The sequence below is a fragment of the Salvelinus namaycush genome, chromosome 28, assembly GCF_016432855.1.
Source record: "Salvelinus namaycush isolate Seneca chromosome 28, SaNama_1.0, whole genome shotgun sequence".
Classification (NCBI taxonomy): domain Eukaryota; kingdom Metazoa; phylum Chordata; class Actinopteri; order Salmoniformes; family Salmonidae; genus Salvelinus; species Salvelinus namaycush.
In genome coordinates, this window is record NC_052334.1 from 21,127,712 (window position 1) to 21,140,865 (window position 13,154).

Below are 13,154 nucleotides of genomic sequence, written 5' to 3' on the forward strand. Positions count from 1 at the left end.
AAAATTATGTCATGGTTTTAGAAGCTTCTGATAGGCCAATTGACATCATTTGAGTCAATTGGAGGTGTACCTGTGGATGTATTTCAAGGCATACCTTCAAACTCAGTGCCTCTTTGCTTGACATCATGGGAAAATCAAAAGAAATCAGCCTAGACCTCAGAAAAAAATCGTAGACCTCCACAAGCCTGGTTCATCCTTAGGAGCAATTTCCAAACGCCTGAAGGTACCACATTCATCTGTATAAACAATAGTATGCAAGTATAAACACCATGGGACCACGCAGCCGTCATACCGCTCAGGAAGGAGACGCGTTCTGTCTCCTAGAGATGAACGTACTTTGGTGCGAAAAGGGCAAATCAATCCCAGAACAACAGCAAAGGACCTTGTGAAGATGCTGGAGGAAACAGGTACAAAAGTATCTATATCCACAGTAAAACGAGTCCTATATCGACATAACCTGAAAGGCCGCTCAGCAAGGAAGAAGCCACTGCTCCAAAACCGCCATAAAAAAAGCCAGACTACGGTTTGCAACTGCACACTTCCCAAAATAGATGGCATCATGAGGGAGGAAAATTATGTGGATATATTGAAGCAACATCTCAAGACATTAGTCCGGAAGTTATAGCTTAGTTACAAATGGGTCTTCCAAATGGACAATGACTCCAAGCATACTTCCAAAGTTGGCAAAATGGCTTAAGGACAACCAAGTCAAGGTATTGTAGTGGCCATCACAAAGCCCTGACCTCAATCCTATAGAAAATGTGTGGGCAGAACTGAAAAAGTGTGTGTGTAACAGTTTAACTTTAGTCCGTCCCCTCGCGAACCAGGGACCTTCACCCACGAAGCATCGTTACCCATCGCTCCACAAAAGCCGCGGCCCTTGAAGAGCAAGGGGAACCACTACTTCAAGGTCTCAGAGCAAGTGACGTAACCGATTGAAAGGCTATTAGCGCGCACCACCGCTAACTAGCTAGCCATTTCACATCCGTTACATGTGCGAGCAAGGAAGCCTACAAACGTGACTTAGTTACACCAGCTCTGTCAGGAGGAATGGGCCAAAATTCACCCAACTTATTGTGGGAAGCTTGTGGAAGGCTACCTGAAACGTTTGACCCAAGTTAAACTTTTTAAAGGCAATGCTACCAAAAGCTCTCTACTATTATTCTGACATTTCACATTCTTAAAATAAAGTGGTGATCCTAACTGACCTAAGACAGGGAATCTTTACTAGGATTAAACGTCAGGAATTGTGAAAAACTGAGTTAATGTATTTGGCTAAGGTGTATGCAAATTTCGGACTTCAACTGTAGGTAGCCTGAGCAGCCAAACTAACGGGAATTAAGGGAAACTGAAGGGACTGTGAGGGGAAGTTAGGTAACGAGGAGAGGAGCAGGACGGCCTTTTTTACACTCTGATTGGCCTGGCTCTGCAATGGGTGGGTCTGGCTCCCAAGTGGGTGGGCCGATGCCCACCCATGGCTGCGCCCCTGTCCAGTCATATGAAATCCATAGATTAGAGACTAATGAATTTATTTCAATTAACTGATTTCCTTACATGAACTGTAACTCAGTAAAATCTTGAAATTGTTGCATGTTTCGTTTATATTTTTGTTCAGTTTAGTTAATAGACCAATAAGCAAGAGAGTTCCAAACCTCTCTGCCAATAACAGCAAATTCTACATTTTTCCCTCCTGACTCAGACCACTCCAGACAGTTCTAGCAAAATTCTTGCTTGAGAAATTGTCCTTTGCTAAGAATACTTTTTATCATTTTAATTTAACATTTTAAAAGGTACTTAATTGTTACATAGAAATGATTTGATATTGAGATAACAGCTGATGGACCTACCTACAAGTACATTGTAATATTGTTGTTTGGTGGTATTATACATTTTGTATTGTAGATATGTAGTGATGTTTTATGTGTGATGTAAGTGCCTTAATGTGTTTGGACTCCAGGAAGAGTAGCTTCTGCCTTGGCAGCGGCTAATGGGGATCACTAATAAATACAAATAAAGTAGCAGGGTTGACCAAAACAGGGTTGACGATTTCATCTTAAATCAGCCATAAATCCTCTTGTGACAGGGGGAATGGAAGCTTGGTGTATGAAACAGGGAGGGGCAATTGAATGCAAGCCTCACAAAACAAATGCAATTGTTAAAACATTTCTAGCCTGCCTATCTATGGGTTGACAGGGTTGATGTATAATGCTAGACCCTCTGTTTTCCACCACAACACCAGAAAAGAGTAGGACCAGCTCTCCTGCTTTACATTATGATTTGACTATTTGACTGTTTCTTTTGAAAAAAATATTTCAAAAGTAATAGTTTCACCATATTCAGTTCAGTCCACGTAACAGGGTTGACCTTAAAATTAGGGACATATGTAAATGACTCACTAATCACATTAAAAAATTAGTATTCTTCAGAAATGACTGTCAAAGCAACAAAATACCTAGCACTTTACAATGACGGTAAACACTTGGGAGAAATGTTGGGGTTAAGTGGGTTAAAGTCTTCCTAGAAGTTGTAGAGGGTGCACAGAGGGACTTGGCAAATTGCTGAATTTTGGCACTTTAGCAAGTCTTTATTCATATAAAAAATACGATTAATTGAATTCTGCATATAATCATTTAAAAGGGTAGAATAGCAGCTACCTTTGTCTACATAAAATCTTAGAAAGCCTCTAATCCTCACACATGCATTTATTTATTCTTTGGATCAAATGCAGTGGTGTAAACTACTTAAGTAAAACTACTTTAAAGTACTACTTAAGTCGTTTTTGGTGTATCTGTACTTTACTATTTACATTTTTGCCAACTTTTACTTTATTCCTGAAGAAAATAATTTACTTTTTACTCCATACATTTTCCCTGACACCCAAAAGTACTCGTTACATTTTGACAGGAAAATGGTCCAATTCACACACTTATCAAGAGAACATCCCTGATCATCCCTACTGCCTCTGATCTGGCAGACTCATTAAACACAAATGCTTTGTTTGTAAATTATGTGTGAGTGTTTAGAGTGTGCTTTTGATACTTAAGTATATTTAAACCAAATACTTTTAGACTTTTACTCAAGTAGTATTTTACTGGGTGACACTTTTACTTGTCATTTTCTATTAAGGTATTACTTTTACTCAAATATGACAATTGAGTACTTTTTCCACCACTGATAAAATGGGATGATGTTGGATTTAAGGCGTTTTAGGTGTGAGAAACACGATTTACTTAAATTTTTATCTGGGAATCTGATTTGGACCAACAGTAGTGGGCCCAAGTGCTATTTATTCACCGCCACCCTCTGTGGTAAATGCAATTCCATTTGAAAACACAGGAGGGAGACATATACCATAGTAATGTTACTTTTTATGTTCAAGTTGCAAGTGCAGCTAAAAAGGGTTGTCGATTGATTGAAATGTGTATTAAAGGACGGGGTTAATAAACCACTTTGATCGATGTTTTCATTGTCATTGAATACATTGTTTATAAAGTCTTCTACCACAAATGTTTAGGTAGGCTATGTAATATCATGGAATGTAAGTGAACACTATAATTCACTTTGTGCAGGTGAAAATGACACTGGATGCATTTTCTCCATGGTTTACTATTCGTTCGTGGCCCACTCTGCGAAGGTACTGCACATCTTCAGAGAGCGCTATAATTGCAGCTACCTGTTGAAATGTAGAGAAAATCTGCTGTTGGGCCGTATTCTGCCTGTAGGCCAGCTCACGTGAAATAGCCTGCAAGGCTATCAAGCCTCATATGGGGATTCGCAAATTAGCCACAAATAATGTAGCTAATTTACCTTTCGATTCATTGCATTTTCGCGCAATTTGGGTCATCGTTTATCTCTGTTGTCATCATGCACAAGGCCCACGGCCACACAAAACACATCCACAGCTGTGCGGAAATGACACAGCAGGCGCGCTCCCAATCACGTCACGCGAGACGGCACAGAGAAGGAAAAAAAGAGGAGAAACACGAACAACAGTTATCCGTGTGTGAAATTCCCACGACATTCTCGGCAAATATGTTAACCCAACCTTCAATTACTGCAAAGGACTCCATGAAATCGTAAAGGTGAGCTCGAGCATCTGCGTTTTTGAGACAATTCCACGAAGACGAGTGGGAAAAACTCGTCCGAGTTTATACACTGCCTCGTCACTAAAGAAGAATCCCTAAAAAACAATGATTAGCTAGCTTTAATGCGAAGTAGAAATATCAATTTGTTGTGTTTTTAAATAAATCTCATTGCATTTTTAATTGCCACGAAAGACTCAAGTTGACAGCGTGAAAAGTATGACACAGCTGTGTGTGTAGTCCAAAGAGTATCTATTATATTGGCAAGATAGCCGAGTGACCGCTCTAACAATGGAAAAACATGTCCTTTATGATTGAAGGCAAGGGAGATCAGGTGGGTCCATTCTAGCCAGTGTGAGGGCAGATATGCGTGTGTACGTCAGGCACAACTAAGTGCGTTTTCTCAAAGTTGTCGAATGCCACGTGCATCCACTTATATCATTGTATTTGTAACAGCCTAAACATTATATTCGATTAAATAAGCCTCACGTTATTAAACACTCAAAGACCGAAGTACAAAAAGGGGCTTATCTCACGTGGAGAGATCTTGGGCGGAGTACATCCTCTCGTTTCGCCTCTTCCTCTCTCTGTGTACTCATGTTTTGGTTCATGGGGCTTCTAGTGGAAGAATGAGGAAGTGGATGGGACAGAAACAGAAGTAAAAGGGGGCGAGTGAGAAGTCATAAAGCCTCTAGTTACAGACGTTGAGTCCTCTCTTGCATCACTACGAGAACACAACTCACCCACTGTTAGCAGTTAAACAGCAGAGCAACAAGTGTATTATATTTATTAGTAAAATGAATGTAGCTTGAATGTAGTCCAATATTTTCGATTAGTAAACATGTGCCCAAGCAGCTGATCAGGGTTCAGTATGACATCATGTAGGCCTAGTTGCCTATGAACATGTTCAAGCAGGTGAAGTAGACAAAGTGAACTTGCAAGTGAACAAGGGCCTGTTTGATTACGACAATAATAACATCATAGGCTTTACTTTCTATGGAACAACACTCAGTTATGTTGTTGAATATAGAATGGGACTTTTAGTCATTTTGAAATATCTTATGAAAGATTAAGTCTAACAATATAGCACAATTTGGACAATGGAATTAATATAATGTGTCTATTTGGTCAAGGTTACTTAACAGTGCAGTGACATTTTAATTCTTAAACGAATAAACAGATGTTACAGGTTTGATTTATTTTTATTCTATTTTTTCACTATAGGATATGAATTCCTCTGACCATGGGGAAAACTCGGATGGAGAAAAGCTCGAGAGAGGTAAGTCTATAATTTTTTTAAATTACACTTATAATGCAACTATCCACTTTGAAACGGTTTGGATTGATCAACACCTAAAGTGGGAAAATCAAATTAACTTGTAAATAACATAACATTGATTTTAAATGTTTTTCTGCAGAGAGAGAACCCATTCAAGACATCAAGTTGGAGACGGATGACTGTGCTATTAGTGAGACAACTGATGGACCACGAAGATGGTCTCTTGGAACTAGTGAGGCCACCAGCAAACGTACTGTTATGGACATGGGCTGTGACGCTCACAATTCTGAATTGGACCAGTCTACCAGCAGCAAGAGAGTCAGGGTCTCTAGTGAGGTAAATTAATGAAATGGCATAATCTATACCTCATGCCTAACTGAACTTGCTAAATAGGCCTGTCTATGTGATGACATTTGTCCATCTATTTATTTAGCATGCTTATTCTAGTTCTTATATGACTTAGAAAATACATCTGAGATAAGAAATGGATATTGTTTTTGTTGTCTCTGTGTAGGCCGGGCGACGCTTACTGAGGAGATTGTCTGAAGAGTCCACGAGGCCTCAACCCCTTTGCTTGACATCTGCTGACCAGGAGAAGACTATAGCCTCTTACAGGAAGCCTCTCTACAGCATCTCTCACAGAATCACAGAGAAGAAGCTCACATCAAGCCTTGACCAGCATGTTCAGCATGAGGGAGGAGTGCGGCTAAGCTACAGCAGCCTCTTATCTCCTCAACTGGTCAAAACAGGGGAGCACAGCCGAAGTGAACCCCTCTCTGCCCTGGGGGCAGCAGGGTCCATGTCTTCAACAGACTCTAATCTATACTCCCTCATTGAGAAGATGTTTTTCATCCTCAATACGCTCAACTCAAGCATGACCCAACTGCACAGCAAGGTTGATCTACTTTCCCTAGAGGTCACTCGCATCAAGAAACAGATCAAACCCTCTGAGCTGGCGACTGAGTTCCATCCTCCGCCAGAATACCTGTTGACAAGTGAGGAACTGAGTCAGCTGATGGAACAGACATCAAATGCTGGCGAGTTGGGTTGTCGATTGCTGGTACACCTCTTCCCAGAACTTCTTAAAGCCAAGGAGTGCACTCGTGGTTGCATCGCCAACAAGAGAACGTTGGATTCCTTACATCTGCAGCTAATACGCAACTATGTGGAGGTGTGTTATCCTCTGGTTAAGAACAACAACATTTGGCAGGATGAATGCCTATTACAGATGAATGACTTCTTTAACCGCTTCTGGGCCCAGAAGGATATGGAGAGTGGGCAACAGTCATGTGGGAAACAGATTATTACAAGCTTTGGTTTCAAAGCTGAGCAGAACCAGCCCTGCCATTTTATAAATGAGGAGGGACAAGAAGTGTACCTTGACTTAGATTCCAATGGTGACCACACCAACAACAACAAAGTAGTGCCAGACCTTGTGTTTGACACTCAGGAGGTCCGAGAGGATTTTGATGAGCTTTCTTCCCCTGAAGACTTTATGTTTCTTGTAAACCGACTTTTCCCTGAGGTTTTTGAGGAGGGGAGATTTCCAGAAGGTAGTGTGGGAAAGATGATCCTGGACTCTGACAGGATAGAAATTATCCGTAAATACATGGAAGCAAATTTTCCTGATGTCCCAGAGGATAGTTGGCTGCAGGTGTGTGTGCAGCGCATAGAAGACGCAATAGAGGGTTCTCACAGTAATGGCAATGGCAGCGATCCTGAGAACATGAACGATGAAAGCTATGACTCCACAAGCCTCCCTGACGATGTCTCTATCATCAAGATCAGTGACTTGTGTGACTACGAGAGACCAGGTCGTAGGTCAAAAAAGTCCTTGCTTGTGCCAGTCGATTTTGAACAACTTGAGATGCCCCTACCAGATTTCAGTGTGCCTCAAGAGTATCTGCTCTCCAGGGAGCAGCTGAGGAACAACTATGACTGTAGCTTGTCAATTGGGAACTTCGCCTCTCGCCTGTTGGTACTTATGTTCCCTGAGCTCTTCACCTACGACAACGCACGGAAGCATTACAACTGTAGTGGCTCTCTCGGGAAGAAACAGCTTGATCCTGTGCGGGTTGACCTTATTCGCCACTACGTACAGCTCCTATATCCACGGGCCAAGAATGACAGAGTGTGGACCCTGGAATTTGTGGGTAAACTGGACGAGCGGTGCAGGCGACGAGACACGGAACAACGGCGGTCGTACCAGCAGCAACGCAAAGTCTATGCTCCTGAGTTGGAGCAAGAGCCTGTGGACTTTGTGGCTGCTTGCCAAGTGAACCAGCTCAACACAGAGCGCTTGAAGGACTTTGAGATTCCTCCACTACCGCCTGAAAAAAGTAGCAAAGACTTCTGCAAGATCCCCCTGGAGAAATTGACGGTGTCAATCCCGGACTTCCCAGTGCCTTCGGTCTACTGGCTCTCCGACGCTGAAGTGCGAGAGATTGTCCAGCAGAGCCTTTCTGTTGGAAACTTTTCTGCCCGTCTACTGGTGCGCCTCTTCCCTGAGCTCTTTACTCAGGAGAACCTGCGACTTCAGTATAACCACTCGGGCGCCTGCAATAAGAAGCAGCTGGATCCTGTGCGTCTCAGACTCATCCGCCACTATGTAGAGGCCGTGTACCCAGTTGAGAAGATGGAGGAGGTCTGGCATTACGAATGCGTGCCAAGCATAGATGAGCGATGCCGGCGGCCCAACCGTAAGAAGTGTGACATACTGAAGAAGGCCAAGAGATCAAATACTGTGTCCTAGTCAAAGCTGAAAGCAACACTTAATTTTTTAATTCTAAATATTTACACAAGTACATAAGCTGAATAGCATAGTGAAGCCTTTGCACACGGTCCTGTGTAGGATAAGGCCAACTCTTAAAGGCTTTTCATTAGTACTTAATGGATGTATTTGTAATATTGAACTACAGCATTAGTCGTTTTTCATAGACGATATCATGAGATGATAGACTGTTTCCATGTACAAAAACAATACTGTAATAGCTAATCTAACTTACCCTGTAGATAAGCTGTTGTAGCCTTAAAAACAATAAACATGTATATAATACAAAGACAGTAGATCAGTCAAATATGGATAGAAATTGTGATATTATTTTGTTCCATCGCACATGTTGTAGCAGTATGGCACCACTGGTCTTTTATAAAATGTTATGTTATACCTTCTTATAGAAGTTTGTACTATAAATCTGTATTAAACTATAGCAACAGGTCATGTTAAGAAAATCTGTCGAATTTAGCATTTCACTTTATTAGCATTTAGCTAATTAAATACTTATCCCACACATTTTCTTTGCATCTGATTCAAGCCATGACTATCCATTACTTAATTATGTAGAATGACTTGGAGAATTTAAGTCTGTTATTAACATCTGTTCATTCAAAATAGTGTCAAGGTCATTTGAAACCAGATAAGCCATTGATGAAGTTTACATACACTTAGGTTGGAGTCATTAAAACTCGTCATGGGAAAATCAAAAGAGTATCTATATCCACAGTAAAACGAGTCCTATATCGACATAACCTGAAAGGCCGCTGCTCCAAAACCGTCATAAAAAAAGTCAGACTACGGTTTGCAACTGCACATGGGAATAAAGATCGTACTTTTTGGAGAAATGTCCTCTGGTCTGATGAAACAAAAATAGAACTGTTTGGCCATAATGACCATTGTTATGTTTGGCGGAAAAAGGGAGGCTTGCAAGCCGAAGAACACCATCCCAACCGTGAAGCACGGGGGTGGCAGCATCATGTTGTGGGGGTGCTTTGCTGCAGGAGGGACTGGTGCACTTCACAAAATAGATGGTATCATGAGGGAAAATTATGTGGATATATTGAAGCAACATCTCAAGACAGCAGTCAGGAAGTTAAGCCATTTTGCCACAACTTTGAAAGTATCCTTGTGGTCATTGTCCATTTGGAAGACCCATTTTCAACTAAGCTTTAAGGACAAAAAAATCAAGGTATTGGAGTGGGCATCACAAAGCCCTGACCTCAATCCTATAGAAAATGTGTGGGCAGAACTGAAAAAGCGTGTGTGAGCAAGGCCTACAAACCTGACTCACCAGCTCTGTCAGGAGGAATGGGCCAGAATTCACCCAACTTATTGTGGGAAGCTTGTGGAAGGCTACCTGAAACGTTTGACCCAAGTTAAACAATTTTAAAGGCAATGCTACCAAATACTAATTGAGTATGTAAACTTCTGATCCACTGGGAATGTGATAAAATAAATAAAAGCTGAATTAAATGTCAGGAATTGAGAAAAACTGAGTTTAAATGCATTTGGCTAAGGTGTATGTAAACTTCCAACTTCAACTGTACCAAGAGGACTACTGTAAAAACTGAACCATTCCCTTTGATGTAACATCATGCAAAATGTAGATATTACAATTCCCTTGTCAATGGCGAGAAGTATAGTCAGTATTGTCCGCTGAAAACTCATTATTTGAAGGCATTCTGCTTTGGAAGTTCCAAGTTTTTCCAGCGCCTCAGAACAACGTTGTACTGGTCTCCATCCTTGGATTTGCCCAATTCCTTCTTAATGATGACTCTCAAAAGTGTGACAGTGTCTGTTTCTTTCTCTGACAATACCAGGTCCAAGGTGTCTACAACTTTAACCTGAAGAGAGAACCAAAGCTCAGTACAGTGAAGGAAACTTAAGACTTGTGCCAGAGCAGGGTGGGGTGTTGATTGGACTGCTCTACCACTTCAGTGCACGGGGGACGGGTTTGGGTCCTTACAGTCTTGTAAGATGTTGAAGGTTGGCAGAAATATGTCTATTATATAAGTCATTACTAGGCACAAAAGTAACTCCCCAATTTACTTTTCTTGATGAGTTTCTGTCCATTTAGCCGAAGCTTGTTGCCATATAATGCATCCTCCACTTTGCAGAAATAAAGACAAAAAAATCAGTTAGCCACTGCAGGTAGGCCTGGAGCCTTTTAAATAGTAGGGCAATTCCATTCCATATCAATCAATTCATTTGACCTCATTTCTTCATTCACCCGTGAGAGAAATTGTATAAATGTGATTTCTGGACCTGAATGACCAAGCTTTAAGGAGAGGTGCTCAAAGTCGACCCATATGGATCCCCTCAAATTGTTGCAGATATTGATGCCAAATACTAATGATACCATTACCCATTTTTTTTCTCCTTATTTGCATTCAGTTGAAAATCTAAAGGCATAACTCTGTAACCACTCACCTGCGTGCTATATCAAGGCCAACTTTCATGATACCATAATGAAACGACTGCACATATTTCTCCATGTCTTTGTAGTCTTTGGGTACACTGGGGAGTCATCCTCAGGTTCATCCTCATAGTCACTGTGCTCAGGATCCTTTTCATCATCTTCCTCATCCTGTACAGCCTTGGCGCCTCCTTTTTGCTGCTTTTGAACCTCACTTGATGAAGACCTGACCAGGTCTTAGCTGAACTCCAGTGTGTAGGGCGCTTGTGTGTCCCAATGGTCATGGAGGAACAACACAGCTGGCGAGTGTGTAGTGTCCAGTAGGGTCCGTGTCCAGGGTTCAGCAGCTTGTGGGTACTCCACCTTAGCAACTGTCTCAGGGCAAGTGCCTGTACAAACAATCCCTGCATGCTGTAGTTCCTTGAAAAAGTAGACATTTACAACACAATAAAGTTACAAAGGGCAGTCGATTGTGATTTTTTAGTAGAACAAGCTTTTAGGAAATCAAGAACTATATACATGTAATGTCATAGATGGGAAACATTGTTAACAGTTATGTTGGTGGTCCACTATGGTAATGCTAATGGTATGCTCACATCACAGTGAGGGTGTGGCCATGAGAGCACGTTAACTGGCTAATGAATGACCCCACCCAGCAGTCTGTCGACCAATCGTGTTGTCATGCTGCGTCACGCTGTTGCTGAACTAATCGTCACCAAAGATTATGGATATACTGACAAGATACATGTCTCTCCGCCCTAGAAATAGGAGTCATTGTCCACAAAGCGTCATGACTGGCTGTATAGCTCCCCCCTATCTTTTTTTTTTTTTTTTTAGATTGGTGGATACATCTCATTATTGTAATCCTTTTTGAATATTCTATGAGGGTTGTTGACGGCAACCACCTGTATTCAATGGAGAGAGGGAGAGGCTATCCTACTATCCAATAGTGTTTTTTGACGACATTTCACATATCCTACTTATATCAGAACACTCCAGACAACTTAAGCATTACGAAACATATATTCGATCATATAAACCTCACGTAGCAAATAAGCTATTATTTTTTGTTGTTGACCAAATTCGATACATTGACCTCCATACAAAAACTTGTTGGGCAAAACAACGAAAAAACGCCACCAGCTGGAGGGAGACAGATTTCCCGCTGAGTTGGGCCTCGCTCTTCATCAGCCATCACGCAATCCCTTCTCAAAGTCAGGGTATGGGTCGAGAAACCTGCCTATTTTCCTCGAAAGTACGTGATGTGTCTATTTCAAAGCTATACGATATTACAGTGAACAAGTTAATTATCTCACATATCTGAAGATATTCTTTTTCACGAAATCATGCTAATGTCCGTTTTTGAGCTAGCACTCAATTGTCTCCCATTCACTCCTTAAAAGAGTTTTCCTTGTCCAGAATAGCCCAGCCCAGAATGCACCGTGCCCATTGACCACGCATGGGCAACATTGACAATGGGCGTTTTCAAGGGAGTTTGCCAATTTCCTCAAAAGTATCTCTGACTTGACCCGTGTGAAGCCTGCAACAGTCAAATCACTTCCGCGTCAAGTTTGATGATCCTTCAAATTAAAAGTCTGACATGTAAACGGTGAAAATTAATGTGAAGGCAAAAAATATGGAAAATGTGCACCATTATCATCATATCTTACCAATAATTTAGCACATACATTTCTAAGAGACATCATAGAGGAAAATACAATATGCACAAGCAAGAGTATAAGTATGTTGCTTTTTATTGGAAAGACAGTGTAAGTGTAGCCTAGTACAGGTGTATTTACACCTCATGAAAACCACACCAATAAATCACAGGCGTTTGGGCGACATTCTTGTTTTTTCCATAACATTTAAAATAATATTTTCCAATATTTCAATCAAAAACTTTAATCAGTATTTGTTCATGCGCTTTTTAAAATATATATATATTTTACCTAAATGTTGGTTTGTGATCAGTACCCCACTGGGCACACACTGGTTGAATCAACATCGTTTCCAAGTCATCTCAATGAAATGACGTTGAACCAATGTGGAATAGACATTGAATTGATGTCTGTGCCCAGTGGGAGGTTTATTTTTTCAATCATTCAAAGGATACAATGTGCCTCACAAACTGGTGACAGTGTATTTATTATTATTATTTTGTTGCAATATCTTATTTGCATTGCACAATACTATGGAATTACTTTTCCCATGTCATATTTTATGTATTTTCCAGACATGTTAATATACATATTTGTCAATTTAAACACATTCTTGCTACAAAGTTTGAGAATAAATATACATTAACATTCATATACAATTCAACATTTACAGCTACAATTCATCATGTCTAGTGTGACCTTAAGTGATTATTAACAGATATTTGTCAGTTGTTGGAAAGAATTTTAGCCATGTTCTAACTCTTATTTGAAAATATGTCTCATGTGCTTCATATTATTAAACCAATGGGAAAACCAAAACTCCTCTGAAAAGTTTAGTTGTATAACTTGCAGGTGCCTTTGTTAAAAAGGTGTTGGGGCACCACTTGCAGATTAAGTAAGCAATGTTACATTTCAATAGCCTATGTGACTATCATATAGTGTT

At 40.7% G+C, this 13,154-nt stretch overlaps 1 protein-coding gene and 1 long non-coding RNA gene across 2 annotated transcripts; one reads left to right on the top strand and one right to left on the bottom strand.

Moving 5' to 3' along the window:
* The first annotated feature begins 3,935 nt into the window (after positions 1-3,935).
* LOC120023405 (BEN domain-containing protein 3-like) lies at positions 3,936-8,653 on the top strand. Its single transcript, XM_038967420.1, has 4 exons — positions 3,936-4,082; positions 5,307-5,361; positions 5,501-5,697; positions 5,876-8,653. Exons 2-4 carry the CDS (start codon positions 5,310-5,312, stop codon positions 8,111-8,113), a joined length of 2,487 nt encoding a protein of 828 aa, XP_038823348.1. The 5' UTR covers positions 3,936-4,082; positions 5,307-5,309; the 3' UTR covers positions 8,114-8,653.
* Positions 8,654-9,587: 934 nt separating this feature from the next.
* LOC120023494 lies at positions 9,588-11,969 on the bottom strand. Its single transcript, XR_005472698.1, has 3 exons — positions 11,150-11,969; positions 10,568-10,973; positions 9,588-9,981 (listed from the first exon to the last, which is right to left on the bottom strand). It is a non-coding gene; the product is annotated as an uncharacterized LOC120023494 (long non-coding RNA).
* Positions 11,970-13,154: the final 1,185 nt, after the last annotated feature.

Bases quoted from the DNA above. Each gene is read 5' to 3' on its own strand.
- LOC120023405 (XM_038967420.1), top strand. From the start codon at position 5,310: ATGAATTCCTCTGACCATGGGGAAAACTCGGATGGAGAAAAGCTCGAG. The intron at 5,362-5,500 runs GTAAGTCTATAA...GTTTTTCTGCAG, and splicing joins TGGAGAAAAGCTCGAGAGAG to AGAGAGAACCCATTCAAGAC. The intron at 5,698-5,875 runs GTAAATTAATGA...GTCTCTGTGTAG, and splicing joins GAGTCAGGGTCTCTAGTGAG to GCCGGGCGACGCTTACTGAG.